The sequence below is a fragment of the Erpetoichthys calabaricus genome, chromosome 2 (genome assembly GCF_900747795.2).
Source record: "Erpetoichthys calabaricus chromosome 2, fErpCal1.3, whole genome shotgun sequence".
NCBI lineage: Eukaryota > Metazoa > Chordata > Cladistia > Polypteriformes > Polypteridae > Erpetoichthys > Erpetoichthys calabaricus.
Window position 1 is genome coordinate 110,517,494 of NC_041395.2, and position 25,632 is coordinate 110,543,125.

The following is a 25,632-nucleotide window of genomic DNA, read 5'->3' on the forward strand; positions in this document are numbered from 1 at the left end:
TCTTTCTGCATCTTGTTCTGTCACACCCATCACCTGCGTGTCCTCCCTCACCACATCCATAAACCTTCTCTTAGGCCTTCCTCCTTTCCTCTTCCCCAGCAGCTCTATCCTTAGCATCCTTCTCCCAATATACCCAGCATCTCTCCTCTGCACATGTCCAAACCAACGCAATCTCGCCTCTCTGACTTTGTCTCCCAACCGTCCAACTTGAGTTGACCCTCAAATGTACTCATTTCTAATCCTGTCTATCCTTGTCACACCCAGTGTAAATCTTAGCATCTTTAACTCTGCTACCTCCAGCTCTGTCTCCTGCTTTCTGGCCAGTGCCACTGTCTCTGACCCATATAACATAGCTGGTCTCACTACCGTCCTGTAGACCTTCCCTTTCACTCTTGTTGATACCCGTCTGTCACAAATTACTCCTGTCACTCTTCTCCACCCATTCCACCCTGGCTGCACTCTCTTTTTCACCTCTCTTCCACACTCCCCATTACTCTGTACTGTTGATCCCAAGTATTTAAACTCATCCACCTTTGCCAACTCTACTCCTTTCATCCTCACCATTCCACTGACTTCCCCCTCATTTACACACATGTATTCTGTCTTGTTCCTACTGACCTTCATTCCTCTCTAGAGCATATCTCCACCTCTCCAGGGTCTCCTCAACCTGCTCCCTACTATCGCTACAGATCACAATGTCATCAGCAAACATCATAGTCCACAGGGACTCCTGTCTAATCTCGTCTGTCAACCTGTCCATCTCCATTGCAAATAAGAAAGGGCTCAGAGCTGATCCCTGATGTAATCCCACCTCCACCTTGAATGCATCCGTCACTCTTACTGCAGACCTCACCACTGTCACACTTCCCTCGTACATATCCTGTACAACTCTTACGTACTTCTCTGCCACTCCCAACTTCTTCATACCTAATCTTTACCTAATTACCTAATCTTTGTCAAAATTAAGACTGGTTTACAGAAGACTTGAGAGTGAAGGAACACCAGATGTCACCAGAAGGAGCTCTAGTTTCTTGCTTTTGGTGCAAATGGACCTGACCTGGAATGTTATTGTAGGGCTTGGTCAGAAGTGGTCTCATACTGGGGTTTAAAGCAATATCTTGTATGACCTTGGGTGGGGACACAGAACACTTGAATGGTAGGAGGAAAAGGATGCTGGATTTTGATGAAAGACAGATAGATTGGACGTACAGGTATGTTCAGTGCTTGGAGTGTAGCCACCATCATAGGTAGGGGTCTGGCTTGTATAGATGGCCTCTGAGTGGCTTCATATATTCCATTATTTTTGAGCTTTGAGAGGCTCCTGATTCAACACTTTCCCTTAATTAATAGTAAATATGCTTTGTTTGGTACTTGGTATTATGCTGAAAACATCCACATTCATCACTGCTCATTTCTATTTTAAGGGTGCAGCTTTCCAAACTTATCCTGGCTCACATTAGCAATAAGTGAGGATCACAGCCCAGATGTAACTGCCTTACGTCTGGTTTTACTAGGATGTTGGGCTCTAGTCCCCTTTAACGGTATATTACACTAAGAAGATTTTGAAAAAAATATAGTAGAGCAGTGATTTTCAACTCAAGTCCTCAGGGACCCCCATGGCTGTAGGAGAAGAGAATGAAGTACAATGAGGTATAACTGTGTTATATTTTGTTTTCACAGGGCACAAGAGGGTAGACAAACAAGCCCTTGATAGGGTTACCTAACCTTTACCAAAATTAAGACTGGTTTGCAGAAGACTTGACAGTGCAGGAACACCAGTTGTCACCAGAAGAAGCTCTAGCTTCTTGCTTTTGGTGCAAAAGGACGTGACCTGGAATGTTATTCTAGGGCTTGGCCAGAAGTGGTCCCATACTGGGGTTTAAAACAATTTCCTGAATGACCTACAGGATACGTTTTTTTATTTTTAAAGTATGTATTAATAATATGCTAGCAAAAAATGTATGTATTTTGCACATTGAGCATTTTACAGGTTAACTGACTAATGGATTATGTGACACATGTTTTTCTTCTTTCCATGGATGTTTGTAACACTATTTGCCATTAGACATAATGGGTCGCTATAATGGTTTATTAAATCATAAACTGTTTTCTCTCATTCTACATGAAAACAGCCAACACTATAAACTTCATGGGGTAAGTAACATATCATTTTTGAGTAGAGTATTCCTTTATGCAGTTCAAGTTTTGGAAACATAGAAAAAAATCAGAATTTGTTAGAATAACAGAATAAAAAATTACAACTTGCTAAAGAATCAGATCATTTAAAAAAAGAAAAAATGTTTATGAAGTTAATTGAAATAAAAACAAGCAGCCACAGGGGTCCCCAAGGACTGAAGTTAAAAACTATTATGGTAAAATATGTCAAACATACCTTTTGAAGTTTAAAGAAATTGAGATAATGTGTGAGCTGACATCCAGACACCATACTCTATCAAACGTCACAGGTAGAAATATTTTTTTCTTCAGGATAACACATATTCAATGTTAGACATAAACCAATAAACACAGGAGAGTCTAACAATTACTTACAGATTCCGACACACGAAAGTGGTATGTGAGGTTGTGGAATGGAGCAACCATTAAAGGCCACTGGTGATCGACCCCCTGACAAAAAAAAAAGAAGAGAGGGAGAGGGAGAGGGAGAGAGAGAGAGAGAGAGAGAGAGAGAGAGAGAGAGAGAGAGAGAGAGTGAAATATTTAATTCACAGTAAAATGGAATAATTTAAAGCCACTTAATTCAGTTCTGGATTGAAAGAGGCTTGGGTTTAGTCCAGTAGCACTGGGCACATGGCAGGAGCCAAGAACAGTCCATCCCAGGGTCCACTCATACCTACATACCCACACACACTAAGCTAATCTGAAATTGCCATTTAACCTGACCTGCACGTCTTTAGGGATGTATAACGAAAACCCACACTAATAGTATCTGAAGTATCTGATAGTATGTGAAGTATCTGAACTGACTCCATAAATCAGCAGTTGTAAATACTATGCTACTGTACCACCTAATGATACATATGATCTGATCATATTGGACAAATGGGACAATAGCTCTGCTACGGCATACAGAGGCACTACCTTTCAAATTAATTTTACTTTTGTGTGCTATGTAAAGGTCCATGTGATGGTGCACTGTACGATGTGAAAAATAAAAACAAGAAATACTTGACTTACATGCAACACACTCACATGTACATTTACAGTATCCTATACTGTGGACAGCAATGAAGATCAATCAATATTCAGTGTGTCACTGTAGTAAGTGTGTTTAATGAGGTTTGAACTTATATAAATATACATTTTACTTCTGCTTTTTATTATTATTATTATTACTAGCCATGTGCGCCCAACTACGTTGCGCATGTTAAAGTTGTCTGTGAAGGGCTCCCTGTTTAAACGCGGCTGCCAGTCGTGAACTGGGCCCTTCGTCACACAGCATTATGATTTTTTATAAGGGAAACAAAATTACAAAACAAAACCCTTGGACATTGATTCAATAGGAACGGCCTACTCGGAATCACTGTCCGAATAGTAATTATGTGGTGGTGGAGGAGCATTTCTGCTTCTCTCTGTTCACAGTCCGTCTCGTTTTCACGACGCTGTCGTTTCCTCTCACGATCTCTTCTCAACCTTTTTCCAATCTCGCAGGTTGCTTTGTGGCAATCCAAAGAGTAAGGAAGAAGCAATGCTTCTTTCTTGAACTCCAAACGGCGACTGATGGAAAATCACAGAAGTGTGTCCTACTTATATACTCTGACTGCCGACTCCAAGAAGTGGGTGAACATTCGATTTGGACGAAGTGCTGCCAACGACGGTCGATAGAAACACAAAAAACCACAGTCTCGACAACGAAGCAGGTGTCGACGCCAGATCTAAACACAAAGCACGGTGTTGGCGCCAGATATAAACACAAAGAGTGATATCGACAGTGTTTGTAAACAAAAGTAACAACCAAGGCAGTGTCAGGGGAACATGAATTCGCAGACAAACAAAGATCAAGATCCAAATGAACATTATATATAAAGATTAGTTAATTTAAAGCACAACAATTTGTTTAGTTTGAATGTCTGTGTTTTGAGGTGTGACTGGAGTACAGTAATCCCTCCTCCATCGCGGGGGTTGCGTTCCAGAGCCACCCGCGAAATAAGAAAATCCGCGAAGTAGAAACCATATGTTTATATGGTTATTTTTATATTGTCATGCTTGGGTCACAGATTTGCGCAGAAACACAGGAGGTTGTAGAGAGACAGGAACGTTATTCAAACACTGCAAACAAACATTTGTCTCTTTTTCAAAAGTTTAAACTGTGCTCCATGACAAGACAGAGATGACAGTTCCGTCTCACAATTAAAAGAATGCAAACATATTTTCCTCTTCAAAGGAGAGCGCGTCAGGAGCAGAGTCTGTCAGAAAGACAGAGAGAGCAAACAAATCAATAGGGCTGTTTGCTTTTAAGTATGCGAAGCACCACGGCACAAAGCTGTTGAAGGCGGCAGCTCACACCCCCTCCGTCAGGAGCAGACAAAGAGAGAGAGAGAGAGAGAGAGAGACAGAGTTTGTTTTTCAATCAAAAATCAATACGTGCCCTTCGAGCTTTTAAGTATGCGAAGAACCGTGCAGCATGTCGTTTCAGGAAGCAGCTGCACAAAAGATAGCAACGTGAAGATAATCTTTCAGCATTTTTAGACAAGCGTCCTTATCGTCTAGGTGTGCGAACAGCCCCCCTGCTCAATCCCCCTACATCAGGATCAGAGACAGTCAGCGCAAGAGAGACAGAAAAGTAAGCCGGGTAGCTTCTCAGCCATCTGCCAATAGCGTCCCTTGTATGAAATCAACTGGGCAAACCAACTGAGGAAGCATGTACCAGAAATTAAAAGACCCATTGTCCGCAGAAATCCGCGAACTAGCAAAAAATCCGCGATATATATTTAAATATGCTTACATATAAAATCCGCGATGGAGTGAAGCCGCGAAAGGTGAAGCGCGATATAGTGAGGGATTACTGTACTACAGTCTTTAGTACTATAAGCCTGGAGGAGATTCTTAATGCAATGCCTATGTTTTAGCTGTCTCTCTACTGCCATCTAGTGCTTCTTCTTCTAATTCAATCGCGGACAAACAAAGATCAAGATCCAAATGAAGATTATATATAGAGATTATTATTATTATTATTACTATGTTACATCACTTGCTTTTCATTGTATTATAAATGATTGTCTTTTGTTGTCCTTATTGTGTTGTTTCAATGTGTGAGAAAGGAGAAACACCATGGGTGCTCAATACTCCTAGCTTGACAATGATTGGTTCATTGTAACAAAGCAAAAATAATATAAGGTTACAAAAACAGTGTCACTACACCCTGAAATCTGAATACCCCACCATCACTGGAACCCAGACATGCTGGAGCACAGCAGTCACTGCCAAGTTATGGGAAAAGAAGAATGTATCAGGTCTGCTCATTTTCCAGATAGGCTGGTGAGAAGTTTACATAATTGATTACAGCATTGTGTTCTGTCAAAAGGGAGATGGTATACAGTTTTTCTGTCTAGATTATGTTTCTCATTTTCCTAACTTACTTAACTTATATTTTAAGCTTGAGCCATCAAGATACCTGTGTCCGAGTGATTTCTAGTTTCTTCTGAGGAACCAGGCTGCTGACACATGGGCGTCCGTGATTGACTCCACAAAGCAACACCAGCATAGGTGACGATGACCTGAATAAAGCAATAAAGCTTGGTTACACTGATTATAAGCAACTAAGTGAACCCCAAAGAAGACTGGAAGAGGTACATTAAAAATGCAAAACAGAAACAATTAATTGTTTAAATTGTGTGGTTATTTCACAATTATCAGTTAGAACTCTACTCAAGAAGCTGGAAAATGTTTACCACTTTGCTGTCTCAACTCTTTACACTCCCCACTATATATAAATCTCCTGCCAAACTACTGCATTATTGCATAGCTGGAGGAGTATAAAATATTTTAAGAGAATATACTCTCACTCTATTAGTATTATATTACAGCCAGGGTTTTTACAATGGATTTTATGTATATTCCGTAGTTTTTGCTAATTTTGAATTATTATTTTATGTTTCTGTGGTATTTCCATTGTTTTTGTTTATTATTTATGTACTTTCTCTTTACTGTCCTTCCTTGTTCTTTGTTTGTAAAGCCCCAAAAGTGTTACTTCCCTGACATCACGGCTGCTAGGTCCTTGCTCTGCCTTGATAAGTGGCCCAGTGAAAAAGATTTAGTAGGAGATCATTAACTTTGTGCTGGAGTTTAATGAGTATTATTATTTCTAGACTTGTCTGGTTTTTAGATTTTTTTGTGCTACTGTTTATTGGATTCTGCTCTTAGATTGTGCATTGGGACTTGTTTGCCTCGTCTTATTTTTCCCCTTTTTTGTGTTTTTCTATTTTTTTAATAAACCCTTCTTTTATAAAGATTCATCATTTTGGTTTGTCACTATAATCTAGGATTTTTTTTTAAGTTTCTCCCTCTGTAAAGGCATTTATGTTATTTAGGGACTTTAAGATTTACTTTGAAGTTTAGAAGCTAAACCCCAGAAGCCAGCAAGTAGTACTTGTGAAACTAGTTGGATTGGGATGGGCCTTTTATGGGCTGGTCAGTGAAGGTTCTGGCCTGCTTTGTGGTTATCAGTGGAGGCCTAAAACCCTTTCATCACGTCCATGAGTTAGTTGAACCTGATGAATGGTTCATATGAAGTTACCAGCACCTTAGCAGTATCCACTTATGCATGTTTGCATATTTCAAAGGTGTTTGCGTATGTTGCAATAAACACACAAGTCAGTCAAAACCAATAATGGTGTTTTACATACCCAAGGTTGTCTTCTTTTAAATAAATCATTAGTTTCCATGTTGTTTGCTCTCTTTCAGTAGTAAAATACACAATTTCCACCTGTACATGCCTAGGCGACCAGTGACACACAGCTGAGTGACTCTGCTTTAATCAAATATCACATTGAACCATGTACAGTAAAAGACTAACTACCATTGGACAACTGAGTTTCAGACCTTTTCAATGATGTTGTCTATGATTGGTCACTACATGTCACAGCTATGCATAAAAAACATGAAATATATTGCATGTGCGACAGTTAATTGTTATGCATCTTTATACATTGTTATGCACAAAGCATCTGTGAGACTACAAGGGGACTGCTTGGTTGATGTGTGATAAGACTTGAAGTTTGTACTAGGGGAATGCCTTCTTCTTCAAAAAAGACAACATATGGTTGAAGAAGTCATAGCAAAGTTACAAAATGCTATGATATGAAATATGAAGACCCTGAGTCAAAGTTTTGACTTTATTGAGAATGATGTGTTTGCTAAAGGACTTGATAATATGCTTGATTTGTGAGTACTGCTTAGTATAATTTTGAAAAGTGTGCAGTTTTACCATACAAGTGTCATTGGTTCAATTACCATATGTGGATGCTGTCTACTGCACATTCTCCCTGTTAGTTTTCTGAGCAGCGCTCTTCCAGTTTCAATTCCCATAAAGTAATGTTACACTGTACCAGCTCAAAGTGTCACTTGAGGACCCCTCCCCCCATTTTGACCAAATGTCACTAGCTGTGCAAACTGCCACTCCTCCATCTAATGTATTTGTATTACTCCAAACCTCACCACACCACGCCATTGCTTGCAGTTTTGTGTAGGGACCACTTCCCTGACCGAATGTAGTTGTGTATGTGTATGTGCGTGTGAATACAGCTGCAAAGAAAGACATTGCTCCCAGCAATGGAAGATGGTGGTTTGAAAATGTATGTATGTACTTAGTTTACTCCAGATGTGAAATGCAAGAAAAAGCAAAAACAAGAAAATTAAATGAACAAATAAATAATAAAACTAACCAACAGAAGACAGGAGAAGATGTGTTAATTGCACAAAAAACCCAATCTAGTGTACAAAATGAAAGGTTTCTCTGTGTCTAGTGGGAAACAGAAATTGTTTCAAGACCTGGCATAAAAATAAATGTGAAAATAAATGTTTGGATGAGTAGGTAGTGATATGTACATGGTTACAAATTGTTTACTTGTTACTTCAGAGTGATATACAGTATAATGTGTGTGTATATACATAAAGGGTGGGCCAAAAGTAAGTATACAGTAATTGTTTATTATTTCTTTTTATTGTACAGGCATTGAGCAGATATACAGTACTCATTAGGTCATGTTTAGTCTCTTAGGTGCTCAAAATGTCCTTCATCAATGTTGCAACATTCCTGGAACCACCACTCAGCGTCCAGAGTCAAGTGGAGGAGGACAGGGTTGCCTGGGAGGAGTGCTGGAGGAAAAAGAGTTGTTTGCGTTGAGTTACTTTGTGCACTGTGCTTGGGACTGTGTTGTGGCTGGGGGACACGGGGAAGACGTGCCCTCCAGCTGAAGAAAAATAAATAGTTTATTTGTTTTACAAGTGCCTCCGTGTCCAGTCTGTGTTGGGTTGGGCGCATATATAGTGCATTTCTTACAATATACATATATATATATATATACATATATATATATATATATATATATATATATATATCTATATATATATATATATATATATATATATATATATATATATATATATATATAGGTTAAATCCCGTTATAGTGAATACCGATGTAATGAAATTTTCACTTTTTTTGGGCCCAGAAAACCATTCAGAGAACATTATGTTAAAAGAATCTTGTTTTAACGGAATGTAGATCTCAGTATAACAAATGTTCTTTCAACCAAAAGTGGCCAACGAAGATAATAATGCGATGCAAAAAATACTTACACTTTCTGCGCTGAGACTCGGGAACCCTACAACAGGTTATCCCAAAGAGAGAGACAGTCTGCGGAAAAATTTCCTGGGCAGCCTCTGGCAGGCTTGGCGAGTGTGTAGTTATCACACACATAGCCAAATTCTGAGTCAGTGCTCCACCGAGTATCTGTATAGGTAGTTGTGTTGTATGCGGATACTGTACTGTTCAAGTTTCATAGTGCTTCTCAAAGTTTTCTTTGAGATGAACAAAAAAACAGTTAGAAATGCCGTCAGTTTACGCTGAAAGAAAAATGAACCATCCTTGAAAAAGCTGATTCCAAAATGATGTGGCAAAAGCATTTTAGAATCGCGTCTTCATCTTCATCTAACATCTTGTTTTCATTCTATGTTTATACCTGCATTTCTATTAACAAACATTTAATGTTTCATTGTGTTCGTACCTGTATTTCTATTTTAAAAATACATCTAACATCTCGTTTTCATTCTGTATTCATACCTGTATTTCTATTTTAATAAATTACATCTAACGTCTCATTTTCATTCTGTGTTCATACCTGTATTTCTAATTTTTTTTAAAAATTAAATCTAACATCTTATTTTCATTCTATATTTTCATACCTGTATTTCTTTTAAAAAAATGTTACATCTAACGTCTTGTTTTCATTCTGTATTTTCATACCTGTATGTCTATAAAAAAGTTACATTTAATGTGTGGAGAAGACAGATCAGAGCCTGGTGTTAAATGTCAAAAATTGGGTCGACAAGCATGATACACTTCAACACTGATCCAGCAGAGGACAGCCAATTGCTTTGCCTTTAGTTTACTGTTTACCAGATGCAACAGAGCAGCTACGGAGCTGTCCTTCCACCGCTGCCGTCAGACATGGAAAATCGGCAGTGGCCCCGGTCACAATACCACATTTATTTTCCCCATATTTGTCATAACAAAATATTTTTATGGTCCCATGAGTTCTGTTATAATGATATTCCACCTGTGTAAATATATATAAAATCAGACACAATGTTTTCAAACAGGAGGCATCTTGTGCCAAACAGTATAACTTTGCAATGCAATGGTATATGACTTGGTACACTAGGTGACAAACTGGGGCAAAAGAAAAAAAAATTAAGAATTTGAAGTGTTATACTCACTACTCTTTAGTCATTTGGAGCTTCTTCATTACATAAGCAGCATGATAGCCGTTTTTTGGATTTCATTATTTTTTGGCAAAATAATGCCAATAAACCCTTAGGGCATAAGGCATTAAATTATTATCCAAAGCAAATTATACAGAGATGTCAAAAAAAAAAACCAGCATCACAGATATAAATAAGAATGGTTGCTCACGTCATCTCAAGGGTGATGGCACCTCCTGTTATGTTTTTGCCTCTGAGTGGAATTGCATATGTGTAATTTCCAGGCCTGAAAGAGATCCAGAATATACCAATTAAACTGACATGGCTGAATTTTTAACTGTTCCATATAACAACCTTCTGAATAGAAGAAATCATGAATCAGATGGTGAAGCAAGATTAGCCAGTGTGGCAACAAAATGTTAAGTTGTATATTGCAATTAAAGGTTTTATATAAATATACAGTATATATTTTTATTTCATTTAAGGCAAGCAAATACTCTCAATGTGACATGTAAAAGACCCCTTTCTTTTGGTGTAGCTCCCAGATTGTTGTCGATCTGTTTACACAAGAAATGAGAAACACACTTATTCTCTTACCTGCAACTTTCTGCTAGGGGGCAGTATTGCTGTGTGATTGGCTGACCCATTTCCACAATCCACAAGGACCTCAGAGTTGGTGGAGATCCTACAGAAGAAATTTACATTGAGCCTGAAACCTGAACAGTGGTGATAGTGACATTGTGGAGCAAGACTTACTTGCACTACGCTTACGGTGGGATAGTGTCCTTTCATGGTCTGGTAGATTATTGCTGTTCATTCCCAGGTCAGGTGGCTTTTTGGACTTGCCTTGAATGTGGGTACTGTGAAGTGGAGCAGCAGGAGTGTAACTGTTTGTACCTGACCCACTTGGACGGCTTCTGTATCGCATTTCCTTCTCAGTCTGGCGAGACTTGGCCTTCTTGTTGCTAATGCTAGGAGTGGATAATATGGTAGTTGATTCTGCAGGAAAAGCAGTTAGTCTTTTAGGAACTATGGATCTGCACAACAGTCACTCAACTCTCTTTCCATAATAGAACTTTGTGTTACTTACTTTCCATTTATAAATGTTATGTTTTTATTAAAAAAATAATTTTTTAAATGTTTTTAAGGAATGGAGGAAATCCTAATCAGACAGGATAAGATATTAGCTGTCTATTACCACTGCATTTCTAATTCTATTATGTGAAATCCATTCATTTATTTTCCCCTCTGTTTTCATTATTATTTTACAGAGAGCAGAACTTATCTGATCAGCATTAGGCACGAGGCAAGAACAAACCTTGGATGGGACAGATGTCCACCATGCACTTATGCACACTATGTTTTTGAGATTTGGTCAAAATATAATATTTGGGGAGATGTCTGTAACCAAAAATTAAAAAACTTTCCTGAAGCTCTGAGAAGTGACACAAATCACTGCATTTGCTGAAAAAGCAATTCATTCAGAAGAATAAATACAGCATAACCACAAGAAACACTAAACAACTCATTCTCACCAGACTTGCTTTGGCAACAGGGGGCATTACTGACCAGAGGTTGTTTAGGACTGCGTATTACTGTGCATCTCTGCAAACTTTTTGGTCTCATTATAACATACTTCCTAACTTAACCATAAGATCTAAATTGTTAGAACTATGGGACTGTGATGTGCAACAATCTATCTGCAAAGCTTAATGGAGATAAAGACATCACTCGGAGCACAGGCAAAACTAAACACCTCAGCATGCTTATTTTAATCATTTCCAGAAAGCAGAAACTGTTGTAGTATGCAGTATGGGACTCAGTTATTTAAAGGAACAATATTCAGGATGGCACTAGCAAGAGAATATGTTAGCGTCTGCTTGATTTACAAGCTGGAGAACATGTTTGAGTATTGAAAAGGTCCTGTTGAGGTGGGGCATATCTACATATTATTGTCTCTATCTCAGTAAACAACATCATGACGTTTAGAAGAGAAACTAGCAAAATTTTCTACTTGGAAATCTTTCCTGCCTCACAGTACTGTCCAAGTAATATCAAAGAAATTAAAAGTTCAGTTTGAATATTGGTGTGGGATTTAAGTGTTTTTGAACATATATAATTTACTTCATTAAGGATTAATTTTCTTGTTTTTTTATCTTCCCTATGGACATTTTAAATATTGAGGAATTCTTTTTTGTTATTAGTTCTGTGTTTTTGAAACAATTTGAGGAACCTTAAATTATTTTATGTCTTATTGAACCATCATCTTTGGGAGCTGTCCTTTCTTGTTGTATTTCAACCAGGGTTTAATTGACATCTTCTTCTTCATTTTTTATTCATTTGTTTACGTTAATATTGTTGGTCACTTAGTTTCTATATAACTGTATCTTCATTTATGTTCTGTGTGTTTTGTGGGTGGTCTCCCAAGAGGCAAGGCCACCTGTCCCTTATGGTTCTTTGTGAATGCGCTTGTGATGTGATGAGTTCTCTAGTTATCATTTGTGCTTTTCTTTGTGATTTACTAGATTTTTTTGAACCTGTACTTTGCTTTTTGATCATTCTGTACCATTATGTACTGTACATGCACTACCCATATTTATTATTTCAGATGTAGTGTGTCCCTGAAGGCAGAAACTCAAAGGCTTTCCATTAACAAGAATGTCAAAGTCAGGTCTCTCACAGCACGCCAGTCAGGCGCCTGATGAGTTTTCTGCTGAATGTCCACATCTAGGTTCTTGCCTAAGGCAGCTTTGCCAATCAAAACCCCAGGAAATGTACATTTTATTTCATTTGGCCTGTCATATTTAGTTCAAGTAATCTCCTAAAACAGTGATAGCAATGAACACTTAAAAAAGATCTTGTAACACATTAAGATGTTGTATTGAAATTACTGTCCAGCTGAGAAAAGCAGGCCAAGCAAAACATTCTGAAACCTGTTTAAACTCATTCTGGGCCATAGGGGCAGTTGCCCATCCTATTAGTAAATTAAGGCTATGTGATGCCAGTCCATTATGGGGCTCACTCATTTACATACACATAACTCAGTCACACTATCTAATGGGATATGGGAGATAACCCATGCATAAATGAGGAGAACATTGAAAAGTTCACATTGTCAGTGATTAAGCCAGGAATCTGGAGCTGCAGTTCTGAAAATGTTTCTTTAATTACACAATTCTGCATAAAAATTATTTGGCTCAAAGAGATTCCCTAGTGTCTTTTTAACTAAATAATGATCAGTGTTGTGATAATTTTAATTGTTAATATTAGGTTACACCCCATGAGGCATTAGAAGAGGCATAAAGAAGAATTAATACATTTTTTCAAGGACTGGTTTTGCACTAAATGTGCTAAACAGAGATACTGAAGGAGTTAAATCTTTACGACATAAACAAATAAAGATTAAGAAGAGAAGCATCATAGAACTCATCCAGGGCTAGTTCCTTCCTTATACCAAATGTTGCTGGGATTAGTTCTGACTAACTGTCACCCTGAAGTGGATATACAAGCTTAGTTCCTACATAGATGTATGAATAAGTAAGGCTGAGACAGACTGAGATCAGAACTGTTTCTAGCCTAGCATCCAATTCTGCCCAGACAGATTTCTACCCCACACCACCCTGCAATTGGATTACATACAGTAGTTCCTGAAAAGTGAAGAATGAATAAGTAAAGTTGATAACAGCCACTTAAAATTTAAAAACAAAATTCTTCATACAAAAATAGACTTCCTCAGCATTCCTAAAAATTAATAAATCTCTGCCTAAATGACTTCTAGCATTGTGCTCTTCTAAGGATTTGCTTTAGAAAACCACACAAATCCACAAGTATTTTCACACATTACATAAGATATGTATGGTGAATTTTGGGATAAATTATACATTTTCAGAACATGAGCCACTTATAAGGTAAGCACATTACTAGAAAAAAACATACTTTTTTCTGAATGCAGTGCAAAATAAAAGAGCCAATTGTCTTAAAACTGCTAAATTAGATTTGTGTGATTATTGTAAAGTAGATCCTAGGTTTATGTCATTTGTAATGGAATTAAACCTTTATTAGCCAAAACAAATACACTGAATTGTAACACCAGAAAGAGGGGCAAATATACATTTTCAGTGCCAGCAGTTAAACTCTGGGTTCTCCTACCTGCAGTGGATTGGTTCGTGTTGAAGTGCAGGGTAGTACTTGACTGGCTAGCTGTACTGGGACAGCAAGGTTCCTGACTGGGTTGGAGAGGTACAGCTATGAAGAGGAAATACAACAGGGGCAAAGTTTTTTATTAACCATAGAAAGGTGAACAATATTTGGGACTCAAAGTTAAGCTATGGTACTAATAAATAATTTCAGATTATGTTTTGAAAAAGAGAATATCAGAAATAAGTCTGTATGTTAACCTTCCCACAGTGCTCATAAGAATTTAACTTACAGTCTGAACTAAGGGATCACTGCTTTATTCCATGCTGAAGGAGCTCTGAACTTAAAATTCCTTTATGTAAAAACATGTATTTTCTTACTCCATTAAATGACATTGTCTAATTAGGAGTAAGTCATGAAATTCACCTTGTGAGTTTGGACTGGTAGAATGAGAAAAGCTTGTTGAAAAGGAGACATAATCTTGAGTGGACCTGCAGAATAAAAATTAACAATAAACAAGTCAAACATTACATTCTCTAATCTGATTAATTCAATTCACCACTACAGAGAGCTGAAACCAATCCTGGCAGCATGGAGTGCAACTCAGAAACCAATTATAGACAGGGAATCCATTGCAGAGAAAAACTCACTTAAAATGGAGTGAGGATGACAAATTTACAATTACAATTTACAACTGTCATATGACTGTAACTGTGAATCTCTGGAATAAGGGGATGGGGTGGGGGTTCAAATTATCCTGAGACAAACCTGGTGATGAAATCGGAGGTAGCAGCGCTATCTATCTATCTATCTATCTATCTATCTATCTATCTATCTATCTATCTATCTATCTATCTATCTATCTATCTATCTATCTATCTATCTATCCTGTATATTGGCTCGGCAGTTCCTAGACTACAAATTACAGGGAACAAGTCTCCATTTCCCAGTATAAACTTATTTAGGGAGCACTTTATTTTTTTGCCCCCTGCTCACTTTGCTCGCCAACCCCCCCAAATACCCCCCCATATCTCTTGGTACAAAGTCTCGTCTTGCGGGACTTGAAAGTATCTCTCTGAAAAAGTCACGTCTCATCCCAGGCTAAAAAGTCTCGTCTCGTTCCAGGATTTTTTTATTATAATATAGAGATGTATGGAAAAAGATAAAAGAAAACAGCTGAGTGATGGCTATGAAGGTTTGTTAATACAGGCCTTTAAATAAAAAAATGTCAGCTTTGCATAACCTTGTACAGTTATAAATGTATCATTTATGGAATACTGATGCCAGTACTTCATTATTCAGAAAACACCACTTCAGGACGATAAAAAGAAAATCTTTTAACTGTGATATTACTGTGTGTGTGTGTGTCCACTGTATACCTTGAAGGCACTGGTTTTCCAGGAAGGTTCCCAGTGGAGGAGATTGATGAGGAACGCTGGGAAGGCCCATTAAGAGAATAATTTTTTTCTGGAGTCCCTTCGCTGAAGAAGAAATCAGAAACAGATTTGTTAATCAGGAACTTGGCACTCTGAATATTATGGGAATACATACTGTACATTAGTTTAGACCGAAAAATGCATATATTAGGACTCATGTTTTTACTATATCAGGTCACATTAATGCAGCTTTTTAAAGGTGTTTTTACAAGAGAAATATATTAATCAGGTAACAGAGGTTTGAACAAGTTCTAAATGAATTAAGGTTTGTGCAATCTAATAGAAAAAAACTCAAAAGTAAACCAAATCTATGTGACCTTCTGTCAAACTGTGCTTGACTGCAGAACTTCAATTACATAGATTGCACTTGTGTGTTCAGCACATCTGCCCAAAGAAATAACCATAGCCACACTGTTAATAAAGTATCTATCTATCTATCTATCTATCTATCTATCTATCTATCTATCTATCTATCTATCTATCTATCTATCTATCTATCTATCTATCTATCTATCTATCTATCTATCTATCTATCTATCTATCTATCTATCTATCTATCTATCACTGGTAGAAACACCGACAGTGAAAGAGTCAAATTAGCATAGCGATTCATACAGCTAAGTCTAGAGTTTATTAGCATTTCCTCAGGTATTAAATACATAGTAGATAGTTAATTTAATCATGGCCACAAAATTGATTTCCTCGAGCTCTGTGCCATGCAGCATTTAAAAAATCTGTCAAAATTGCTTACTTTAATGTTGCACTCAGGACCTAACTGTAGCTTGGTCAATGGTTAGGAATGCTTACCCATAAAAATGATTTATGATTGGCTATTAAAAATATAAAATGTAAAATGAAATGAAAACCTAACAGGGTAGTGAAATGAATTGGTAATGAAAATGCATAGATGAACTGGAAATAAAAAAATGCTTTTTACTAGAATCGAAGAAAAATGTTATATTAGTACATAAACAGTCTCCAACGGTACAAAGTGCTTTGGATAAAAAGTTGTTAAGTTACTATGGCAACATTAGGGTCTTACTATTTTAGTATTGTACACACTAGTAATGCATAGGGATGATGCCATGGTGATTAAAAACCTGCAAATAAGAAAGAAGATGGAGAAGGGTGGGGGATGGGAGACAGCTAAAGAATGACAAGAGGATACATGAAGAAGATAATAGCTACTGTATGAGTGAATGTATGACAAGGGTGGACCTGTACTTGCAGTATATTTAAAAACACAAAATGCATCCTTGTCTCAACAGGCCATGGCCACTTTTTGAAATGTACTTTCTATAATATGTCTCCTATACTACGCAAAGGAACACTGATGACAGACTGACTAAAAGATGAACATACCAAGGACAGAGGGTGACCATAGTAGTCGGGTCATGCCTCCAGGCCACAGTCACAAAGCAGAAGACAGATGTGGCACCTGAACTACATGCCAAGGCAAGAAACAGAAATAAAAAGAGTTTGTATAAAAAAGAAACAAGATGAGATTGAACATACTGAGATCTCAGAATGAGGCACAGAAATCAAAGTGTGATCATGGGAAGAAGGAAATCACATTTTAAAAACTAGGAGTAAAGCAGAGTGAAAGCCTAAAGGGGAGTCCAAACTAAAACAAGTACTGTACATAAGTCTCTCTGTGGAAGAAGAAGTACTGGTTATTAACATTTTGTTATGAGTTTCAAATTAAACGATGATAGCTCCCCATGGAATTTCATATGTGTCTACATTTCCCTTGTTCTTAAGCACCACACATACAGTTTAAAAAGGCATGTAACTGGATATGACTTGGTTGCTACTGCACAGCATTTTTACAAAATGTAAGTAAATGCTTCAAACTGAGTAACACTAGAAGAAAAGAAGTAAAATGGTTTAAGTATATGGAGTGAGGATGTCTACTTACCTGCCACCATCTGTGGCCTCACTGTGGTTATGCAAGCTTAGCATGTAGAGTGTAGAAATGGAGATGACACTGTCAAGATAAGTGAATACATGTCACTCATTTCGCAGAGATCAGAGAAAGCAGTGGGAGAAGGGCAGTCAAACAATGTGAGAAGAACAGAAAATATGTAGAATGGGGAGAGGTCCAAATAAAGAATTGATTAAAAAGCAGAAAGAGGCAAGAAGAAAATCTGAAGAGAAAAGGGGAGATGTGAATGATAAACAGGGGACAGCAGATGTAGAAATGACAGGAAAAAGAAGGAGCAGAGAAAGAATAAAATTACTAAAAGCAGACAGGGAGAAGTAAATGCAGAAATGCTAACAATGGAAACCACAGAAGTAATTTAAAGATTTATTAATAAAGCACTATATGCAGTGAAGCATAAGTAGAGCAATAAGCATAAGGAAGTACTAAGAAGAGGTAGCAGAAGTGTGAGGAAAAAGGAGTAGATAGGACACAAAAGTAAGAAATATAAATAACTGTAAATATAAAAATAATGCAGACAAGGAGAAAGAGAATAAGAAATCAGTGATGATAAAGCAGTGAAGAAGGAGCAAAGGAAAAGAAGAAGCAGACACTGAAGGATATGGGAAACATAATGTAGCAGGCACTTAAAATACATGGACCTGCTTAAATGTGGCTAACCTCTACCCATCATTGTTCTTACATATGAAAAGCAAGTCTATTTTATCCACAGGTGAAAAATGAGTTCTTGAACTGGCATCTTACATATTTATCAGATTATATTCTGTAATTGTCACCACAGAGTGAGAATCCCATCACCACCTTCTGCCATCATGTAGTCCAGTGTTTCCCCTACTACTGAAATTATTGGGTGAGCCACCCAGTGATCACAATCACCTACCCAGTAATCAATAGGCACTGTAAACCACACTGGCATTTTGGAATCCCATTGTGAAAGTAATTTAATGTTTCAGGATGCAGTGAATTTTCAAAGGGGGCACAATGTGAGCAAACTGTGTATGCTATTGTTTGTTTGTTAACATTTACGCAGTATTCCTGTTCATATTCTCACATTCTTTACATTTAAAGGGTACCAAAATCATGTTTAACTTGTACTTCATGTGCAATGCAATGAATGTCTGTGAATCAGTGTGAAATATCAGAAACAATGTCATAATTAATCATACAGTATGGTTTATTTGCAGTAACAGTGCCAGAGATTTTAGCCACTGCAGTCCTTTATTATGACGTGTCTTTCTTGTAACAACTGCTATGAGCGGTGTCAAGATGTAAATCTGCCTGTAGATGATAACATGATCCTCCCTCACCCCAAAGACAAATGAAATCCCACAACTTTTACCATCTTCCAATTATTTAACTTGTAATGCAAATCAAACAACAGTGCTCTGATGTCCTACTTATTGTAATAATTTAAAAAATACAGTTGAAGTAAAAAATTGTGAGGTTTTTTTTGGGTATGCCTTTTGCGAATGTGAATAAATTTAGTCAGGCTGCTGGATCTATAAGGCAGCAACACTAACCATTGTGACATCAGAGATTGGATTGCAGTAATGCTGTACTGATCTTTACAATGAAATACACAGGGGCTTCATAGAAAGTCAAAACTATTATTATCAACAGTATATGGAATTCATTCTGCTGGACTTGATGAGGTGTAGTGTAAAATGTTATGCTTAGAGAATTGTGTATATAGTGGACAATAAGTTGTGCTTGCAATGACCCTCATAGTTAAAGTATTTATCACTAGAATGGATGTTTTGAGCTAATGGTGTTTTAGCCCTGCACCACCTGTTTAGCCTGTAACACAGGCAGTTGTAGGGTTTATAAAGGCTATGATAACGATAATTAATGAATATGTATGTCCATTTAGTCGATCATTTATGACTATTCAGAAACCATGCTGTGTCACCAAGAGCTACAGATTATATAAACCTGTGGTGGACATTTAAATGAGCCTCTGTGGTATCAAAAAGATTTTACCAATGCTGGTACATTTGGTACATGCTTAACGCTGCTGAGATCAGCAGAAGAAATGTGAATGAATTCTCTCACATGTACTGTATATTATCAGTGGGTTCACTGTGAGCATGGACACCAAATTAAAATCTAGTGCAGAACAGTGCACGTTACCAAAATTTGATTTCGTATCTTTTGTGTCATACAGTGTTGGAATACTGGGTGAAGCGTGAAGCTGATGAAAAAGAAAGAAAGAACAGAATATAACAAGAAGTAGAATTCACTGTTGTGCTAGTTAGGTTAGCGAGAGATGGAATTTGAACTATTTAGCCTTCACCAAAGTCTAAAAAAAGAGACAAGCTGAAGAAGCAATACAGGTAAGGGTGGAAAATAATAAATAAAGAATTTGATGGAAAAGATTAGAGAAGATTAGAGAAAAAGGAATAGAGACACAGATAAAAAAGAAAGAGAAAGAATAAGAAAAATAGATAGAAGTGCTTAGGAAAATTAAAATGATAAATGCAAAAGAGGAGCCAAATAAGAAATTCATAAGAGGAAGGAGTGCAGTACTGCAGTTGAGTGTTGATTAAGTACTTCAAGAAGTAGACAGGAGTGTATGAAAATGTCACTCCGAATCCTCTTTGTCCTTATTAAACTTTATGGTGTTTGTAAAAAGTGTTCACTACCTTGGAAGTGTTCACATTTTATTGTTATACAACTTTAAATCACAATGAATATAATTTTGACAATGATCAACAGAAAAAGACACTTTAATGTGAAAGTGAAAACATCTCTACAAACTGATCTAAATTAATTGCAAATATAAAAGACAAAATATTTGGATACATAAGTATCCAAGTCAGTATTTAGTTGATGTGCCTTTGGCAGCCATGACAGCCTTGAATTTGTGTGGTCACTATCAGCTCTGCACATCTGGACATCTGGACATTTAAATTTTTCTCCATTTTTTGATCAGTGTCAAAAATGTCAACTTAAATCCACTGTGATGTCATGTTGTATAACAATAAAATGTGAAAAGAGGGTGAATACATTTTATAGGCATTTTATATCATACATTAAAAAGTATTATCTTTCTCCTTTACCTGAAGGCCATGACAATGACTAGTGCGATAATAGTTCCCTGTAGGAAGCGATGGCTTATGCAGCCCTTTTCAGTGGATGCTGATGAACTCTAGGGAAGTGGGAAAGAAAAAACAAGCTTTTTAAAAAATTGTATTTCAAAAAATGTAAAATATAATAGATTTTAAGATCAAAAGGATGATCAAAAAGGACAGTATAAAAAGGTACAAAAGATTATAGGAAAAAATAGCTATGGAGATTATCTACAAACAAATAAACACCACATTTCCCCTTTTGAGACTGAATTTTATCATTAATTTCTTTATAGTTAATTAACAGATTTTCCTTAAAGTCGGAGCACTGGTAGGTTAAGGGCAGAAGGGCACACTGCTACATACCATATTTCTTCCTCGTTATCACATTTGTGGGGCCACAGAGGTTGTGGTGCATCATACTGTCACATTTCCTTTCAATGTGAATATTGTATATTTACATTCACAAATTTTACAGTACTTGGAGCATCAAAATGGTGAACAGAAATCCAGATGAAGAGCTGTGTATAAAAACAAAAAGTGGGTAGCAGGACTTACCTTTCCATCAACCTTGGGGGTTCTTTTTTTGTAGGGGCCACTTCCAGCCCGACTAAACTGACTTCCAGTTTGGCTGTAATAAAAGTGTCATGGGTCACTACTGCTTAAACATTATGCAATCAATAAATGAGTAAGAGCTAAATACAATTACCTGTCACACAATCAACAATTGTAATTAATGTAATCTTTACTTGATGTACAGTAGTGTCACTCACAGTCTGCACCAAGGCACCTCTCATTATAGAATAGGTAATATTATAATGCAGTATTAAACTGAAAAACACATGGTCAATGTTACACAAGAACAAATACTCAACAATCCTGGGGTGCCAAAAAATCCTTCCAATTGACCATTCATAAACTATTTGAATGTTATATTTAAAACAAACACACATTGAATTTTACACCTAGCCTCTTTGTCAACTAGGGGGCTTTCTTCTCTTTTTAACTTGCTTAGACAATCAATTGAATCTGGAAATAAAGTATCAAGCCCTGAAACATCCGCGCAAGCAGGTGTCAAGTGGAAGTGACAAAAATTACCCAGGGTGAATTAGGGCAAGATAATGGCTATCTTGGGTTGGCACCCTGCCCAGGATTGGTTCCCTGCCTTGTGCCCTGTGTTGGCTGGGATTGGCTCCAGCAGACCCCCGTGACCCTGTGTTCGGATTCAGCGGGTTGGAAAATGGATGGATGGATAATGGCTATCTATGATTTTTATGCATTACATGGGAGTTTTTCCCTGTCTCATGTACTTGTACTAACCACACAGCATTGACTGCTGTTCTGGAACTTATAGATTAAGCACTAATGATTAATGTTACAAGTGTTTATGTGCACAAAATAAGAATCATTTATATTTTCACAAAAGATAAGATTTTTTTATCATGCTGTTTTAACCAGTACATAAACACAAAATATTCTCATACATTCCTCTACTACCCTGGCAGCTATGATGAAAGTTACAACCAATTAAAGAACTATGAACTTATTCTCTAAAGCATACAAGAAGCACATATCACTTTTCCATTATTTTTCTCCTCTAAAGCTTGCTCTTCCCTGACATCTCTTTCCCTTCACTTCTGTTTATATCTTTGATTTCTCTTTCTTTTTCTCCTTCAGTTTTTTCATCTGTCTCCATCTGGTCTTTGTACAGATTATGTTTTAATCTCATCATCTAGCATTCTTATTCTTTTACCCTCTCATCTCCATTCCCTTCTTTCATTCACCATATTGTTTTTTTTTTTGTCAGTTCCCTCCATCTTACCTAAGTGTACCTCCACTGATGGTTGACTTCATGCTGTCCAGTCGCCTAAGTTTTGCAAGCTTTCTGCTCCATCGTTCAAGCTCATCAATTCGAGTTTCCAAGTTATCAGTGAGCTTGCACAATTCCTTCACTGCACCAACATTCTCCATAAATATACGCTCCTAAAACACAGGACAGGAGATGTTAGTAACATAAGTGACTCATTGCAGAAAACACATAATGACCTAAAAAAATTAAAAGAGAAAGTTGAGTCACAAGGAAGGAGTGAGACATGAATGCTGGTGAACTTTACCTCATGATACCACTTACATGATCATTACTTAATAACATACTCATGATTCATTATTTGCATTATTTCAAATTTATTATATCTGCTCATCTGTCTACTAAATTCCCTTTTTCCAGATTAGGGTTCCAGCACTATTGACTTAAAGCAGTAAACACCCTTGGGCAAGAGCCCATTGCAAGGTACAGTCATGCACACACAAACACTGGGCTGAGCCAAACCTAACCTGCTCATCTTTGGAATTTGGTGGGGGGGATCTGGACAATGCCACACAGACCCTGACGGGTTTCTAAAGATTTCACATAAGCACTGATTGGACTAAGGATTTAACACAACTGTAATGCAGAAGCACTAAGTGGCAATTAATAATTTCCTACTCCTAATGCATTTTTCATATACCTGACAGTAAGTGAGACATACTCAATAAATAAATAAAAACTGAGAAAAGATTTTAATGTTTTAAAACATTCACCAACATTCAATTGTTTGGTTGTCATTTCCTCCTCAGTATATTGTCTTATAATAAAGTGAACAGTACTGTTATACAGGACAGGATCTCCTGATGTGTTGTAGTGCTCTCCTGTCAGTCTGGACTACCTTTCTTCCATTAGGTACACTGTGAGAAAGCCTATTGAAAACCTTCAGTCTTTGTATATTTCCTCACCTTATTCACCACAAGCAGGTTTTCAATTGTCTCTCCATTGGCAAAAACAACATCTCCTGTCTCCTTGACCGCATCTGGAAGAATCTCCTTTACTTCCTGTGCTATTACACCTATCAGAATAAGACAATAAATGTCAACAGTAACCAATAAGCAAGAAACAAACACAATGTGCTTGCTTTACATTAAAAAGTGCAATCTTCAATACCAAGTGATGTTAAAAGGGGTATACTGCTGTATATGCTGAGGTACCACAGCAGTCATTACTTGTATAGTTAGTTACCTGTCTCTGCTGTTGTGTCAATGCCCACAGTGGCAGCAAATTCAGGCTTGTAGTGATACTTAACTAGTCTCATCTGTGAGATTCGTTTCAGCTGTTCTGTTGTGTTTACCTATATAAAGGCAGATGACACAGAAAGACAGTGAGAGTTGAACACAATGAATTTACCAAAATGGTGTCAGTTACTAGTACTTGCATCTGCTTATCTAGGTAGTCATCATTAAAAAATATACAAACTTTGGCTCATAAAGTGTTTTCAAGTGTTTTGGTTTTAATTTGGTTATGAGTGAAGTCCATGGTGTTCGCTTCTACTCGAGTTTGGAGAAGTCAAAGAAGTAATCGCAAATATCACCAAACTCAGCGAAATTCCTTGAAGTTAATGAGAAAGGACTAACTGAACTAGATTTGACTGGATTATAATGGTGCAATTATCCCTGAGGGCTAGAGAAACATCTGCCAACTACAGTGGAGCCTCGGGTCACGAACGTCTCTGAACACGTACAAATCGGGTTACGACCAAAAAGTTCGCCAAACTTTTGCATCTGTTCATGACCACACGCTCGGGTGATGAACAAGCCAGTTTCCCTTCCGGTTTGTACGCGCCGATGATTTCCGCACATGTTCAGTCTCTCCCTGTGCATTCCCTGTCCAGCGAGCGAGAGAGAGAGAGAGTGAGCAAGAGAGCGCGAGAACGCGAGCGAGCGAGAGAGAGAGAGTGCGAGCGAACGAGAGAGAGAGTGAGCGAGAGAGAGAGCGAGCAAGCAGAAGAAGTAAACATTACAGAAGAAGTAAGTAAACATTTAGTTTACTATTACACTGTGCATTCTATGGTATAATTAACTATTTTTGTGCTTAAAAATCTTTAAAAAATATATATTTACATACAGCTCGTACGGTCCGGAACGGATTAATAGAATTTATATACAATCCTATGAGGGAAATTACTTCGGGTCACGACCAAATCGGGTTGAGACCAGAGTTTTAGAATGAATTACAGTCATGACCCGAGGTTCCACTGTATACTGAACTGACTGGCCAAAAAGGTGACGTAAGCTGTGCGGCAGCAGTGAGATCAAAGAAGGAAGAACACAGTCAGAGACGTGCAATCATATATTTCATCAAAAGAAAGCAGAAATGCTGCAATCGTAGTCAAAAGTCAGAAAAAATATGCAGGTCTTTTAAAGGCAGAAAATTCAAAGTGGCGTGACATGACTGAAGTCGCTGGCTCATTCTATTTTCTGAAGTTGCGTTGAAGGCTCTCCAAAGTCTTGTAGAAAACAATAGAAAAGTCTTATAAATAGTAAGAAATCTCTCATGATTACTTCTTAGAGTCTCCTGTGTTTTTTTGTCAAGCTTCTTCAAGGTTTGTTTTTATATCTTCACGTGGCTAATTATGCATGCATAGGGCAAATGCCTCTTTCTCTTATACTGACATGGAACTCGAAGATTGACCTGCACATTTTGCAACAAGCACAGATAACTCATTATTTATGCTGTGTTTCATAAAAATACAATTTTGAGAACCTGCATTATTCACTTATCTGTTCTCCCACTACCCAAGTCCCACAGAGTCTGTAATGCAAATGATCATCATTATATACACGAAGGGGCGGTTCCATTCAATGTTGGCCATTATAGCTTCAGGGTATGTCACTCTGGTCTCGCAAAGCATTATGGGGCACTGGGGAAAAAAGTTCTCCTGCATCCTAAACTGACCGAATTATCAGTAAATAATTTGATGAACAAGGGCAAATGCAAGCACAGCAATTTTGCCGCGAATAACGCTTTGGCAAAATTTACTGACATGGAACTCGAAGATTAATCTGCACATTTCGCAACAAGCAGAGATAACTCATTATTTATGCTGTATATGTTTCATAAAAATAAAATGTTGAAAACCTGCATTATTTACTTATCAGTTTTACCACTAACTAAGTCTCACAGAGTCTGTATTATTTACCTGAGGAGCAGTCTCATCCAATGTTGGCTGTTACAGCTCTGGGGGATGTCGCGTTGGCCTCGTAAAGCATTATGGGGCGCAGGGGAAAAAAGTTCTCC

The 25,632-nt window shown here is 37.4% G+C and overlaps 1 protein-coding gene across 5 annotated transcripts in view; it reads right to left on the reverse strand.

Annotated features, from left to right (window-relative positions):
* The window catches only part of myrf (myelin regulatory factor), a 161,345-nt gene that overhangs the window by 4,144 nt on the left and 131,569 nt on the right, over nucleotides 1-25,632 (reverse strand). For 4 of the 5 annotated variants that reach the window (XM_051923745.1, XM_051923744.1, XM_051923743.1 and 1 more), the window contains 15 exons: nucleotides 23,578-23,686; nucleotides 23,298-23,407; nucleotides 22,348-22,508; nucleotides 21,084-21,156; nucleotides 20,517-20,605; nucleotides 17,434-17,502; nucleotides 16,878-16,958; nucleotides 15,459-15,560; nucleotides 14,506-14,570; nucleotides 14,092-14,187; nucleotides 10,699-10,941; nucleotides 10,540-10,627; nucleotides 10,154-10,228; nucleotides 5,633-5,735; nucleotides 2,551-2,625 (listed from right to left, as the gene is read on the reverse strand). In XM_051923745.1, coding sequence (XP_051779705.1) covers nucleotides 2,551-2,625; nucleotides 5,633-5,735; nucleotides 10,154-10,228; nucleotides 10,540-10,627; nucleotides 10,699-10,941; nucleotides 14,092-14,187; nucleotides 14,506-14,570; nucleotides 15,459-15,560; nucleotides 16,878-16,958; nucleotides 17,434-17,502; nucleotides 20,517-20,605; nucleotides 21,084-21,156; nucleotides 22,348-22,508; nucleotides 23,298-23,407; nucleotides 23,578-23,686 — 1,539 coding nt within the window. The remainder of the gene's footprint in view (nucleotides 1-2,550; nucleotides 2,626-5,632; nucleotides 5,736-10,153; nucleotides 10,229-10,539; nucleotides 10,628-10,698; nucleotides 10,942-14,091; nucleotides 14,188-14,505; nucleotides 14,571-15,458; nucleotides 15,561-16,877; nucleotides 16,959-17,433; nucleotides 17,503-20,516; nucleotides 20,606-21,083; nucleotides 21,157-22,347; nucleotides 22,509-23,297; nucleotides 23,408-23,577; nucleotides 23,687-25,632) is intronic. The other variant, XM_051923746.1, reaches the window with a different exon arrangement.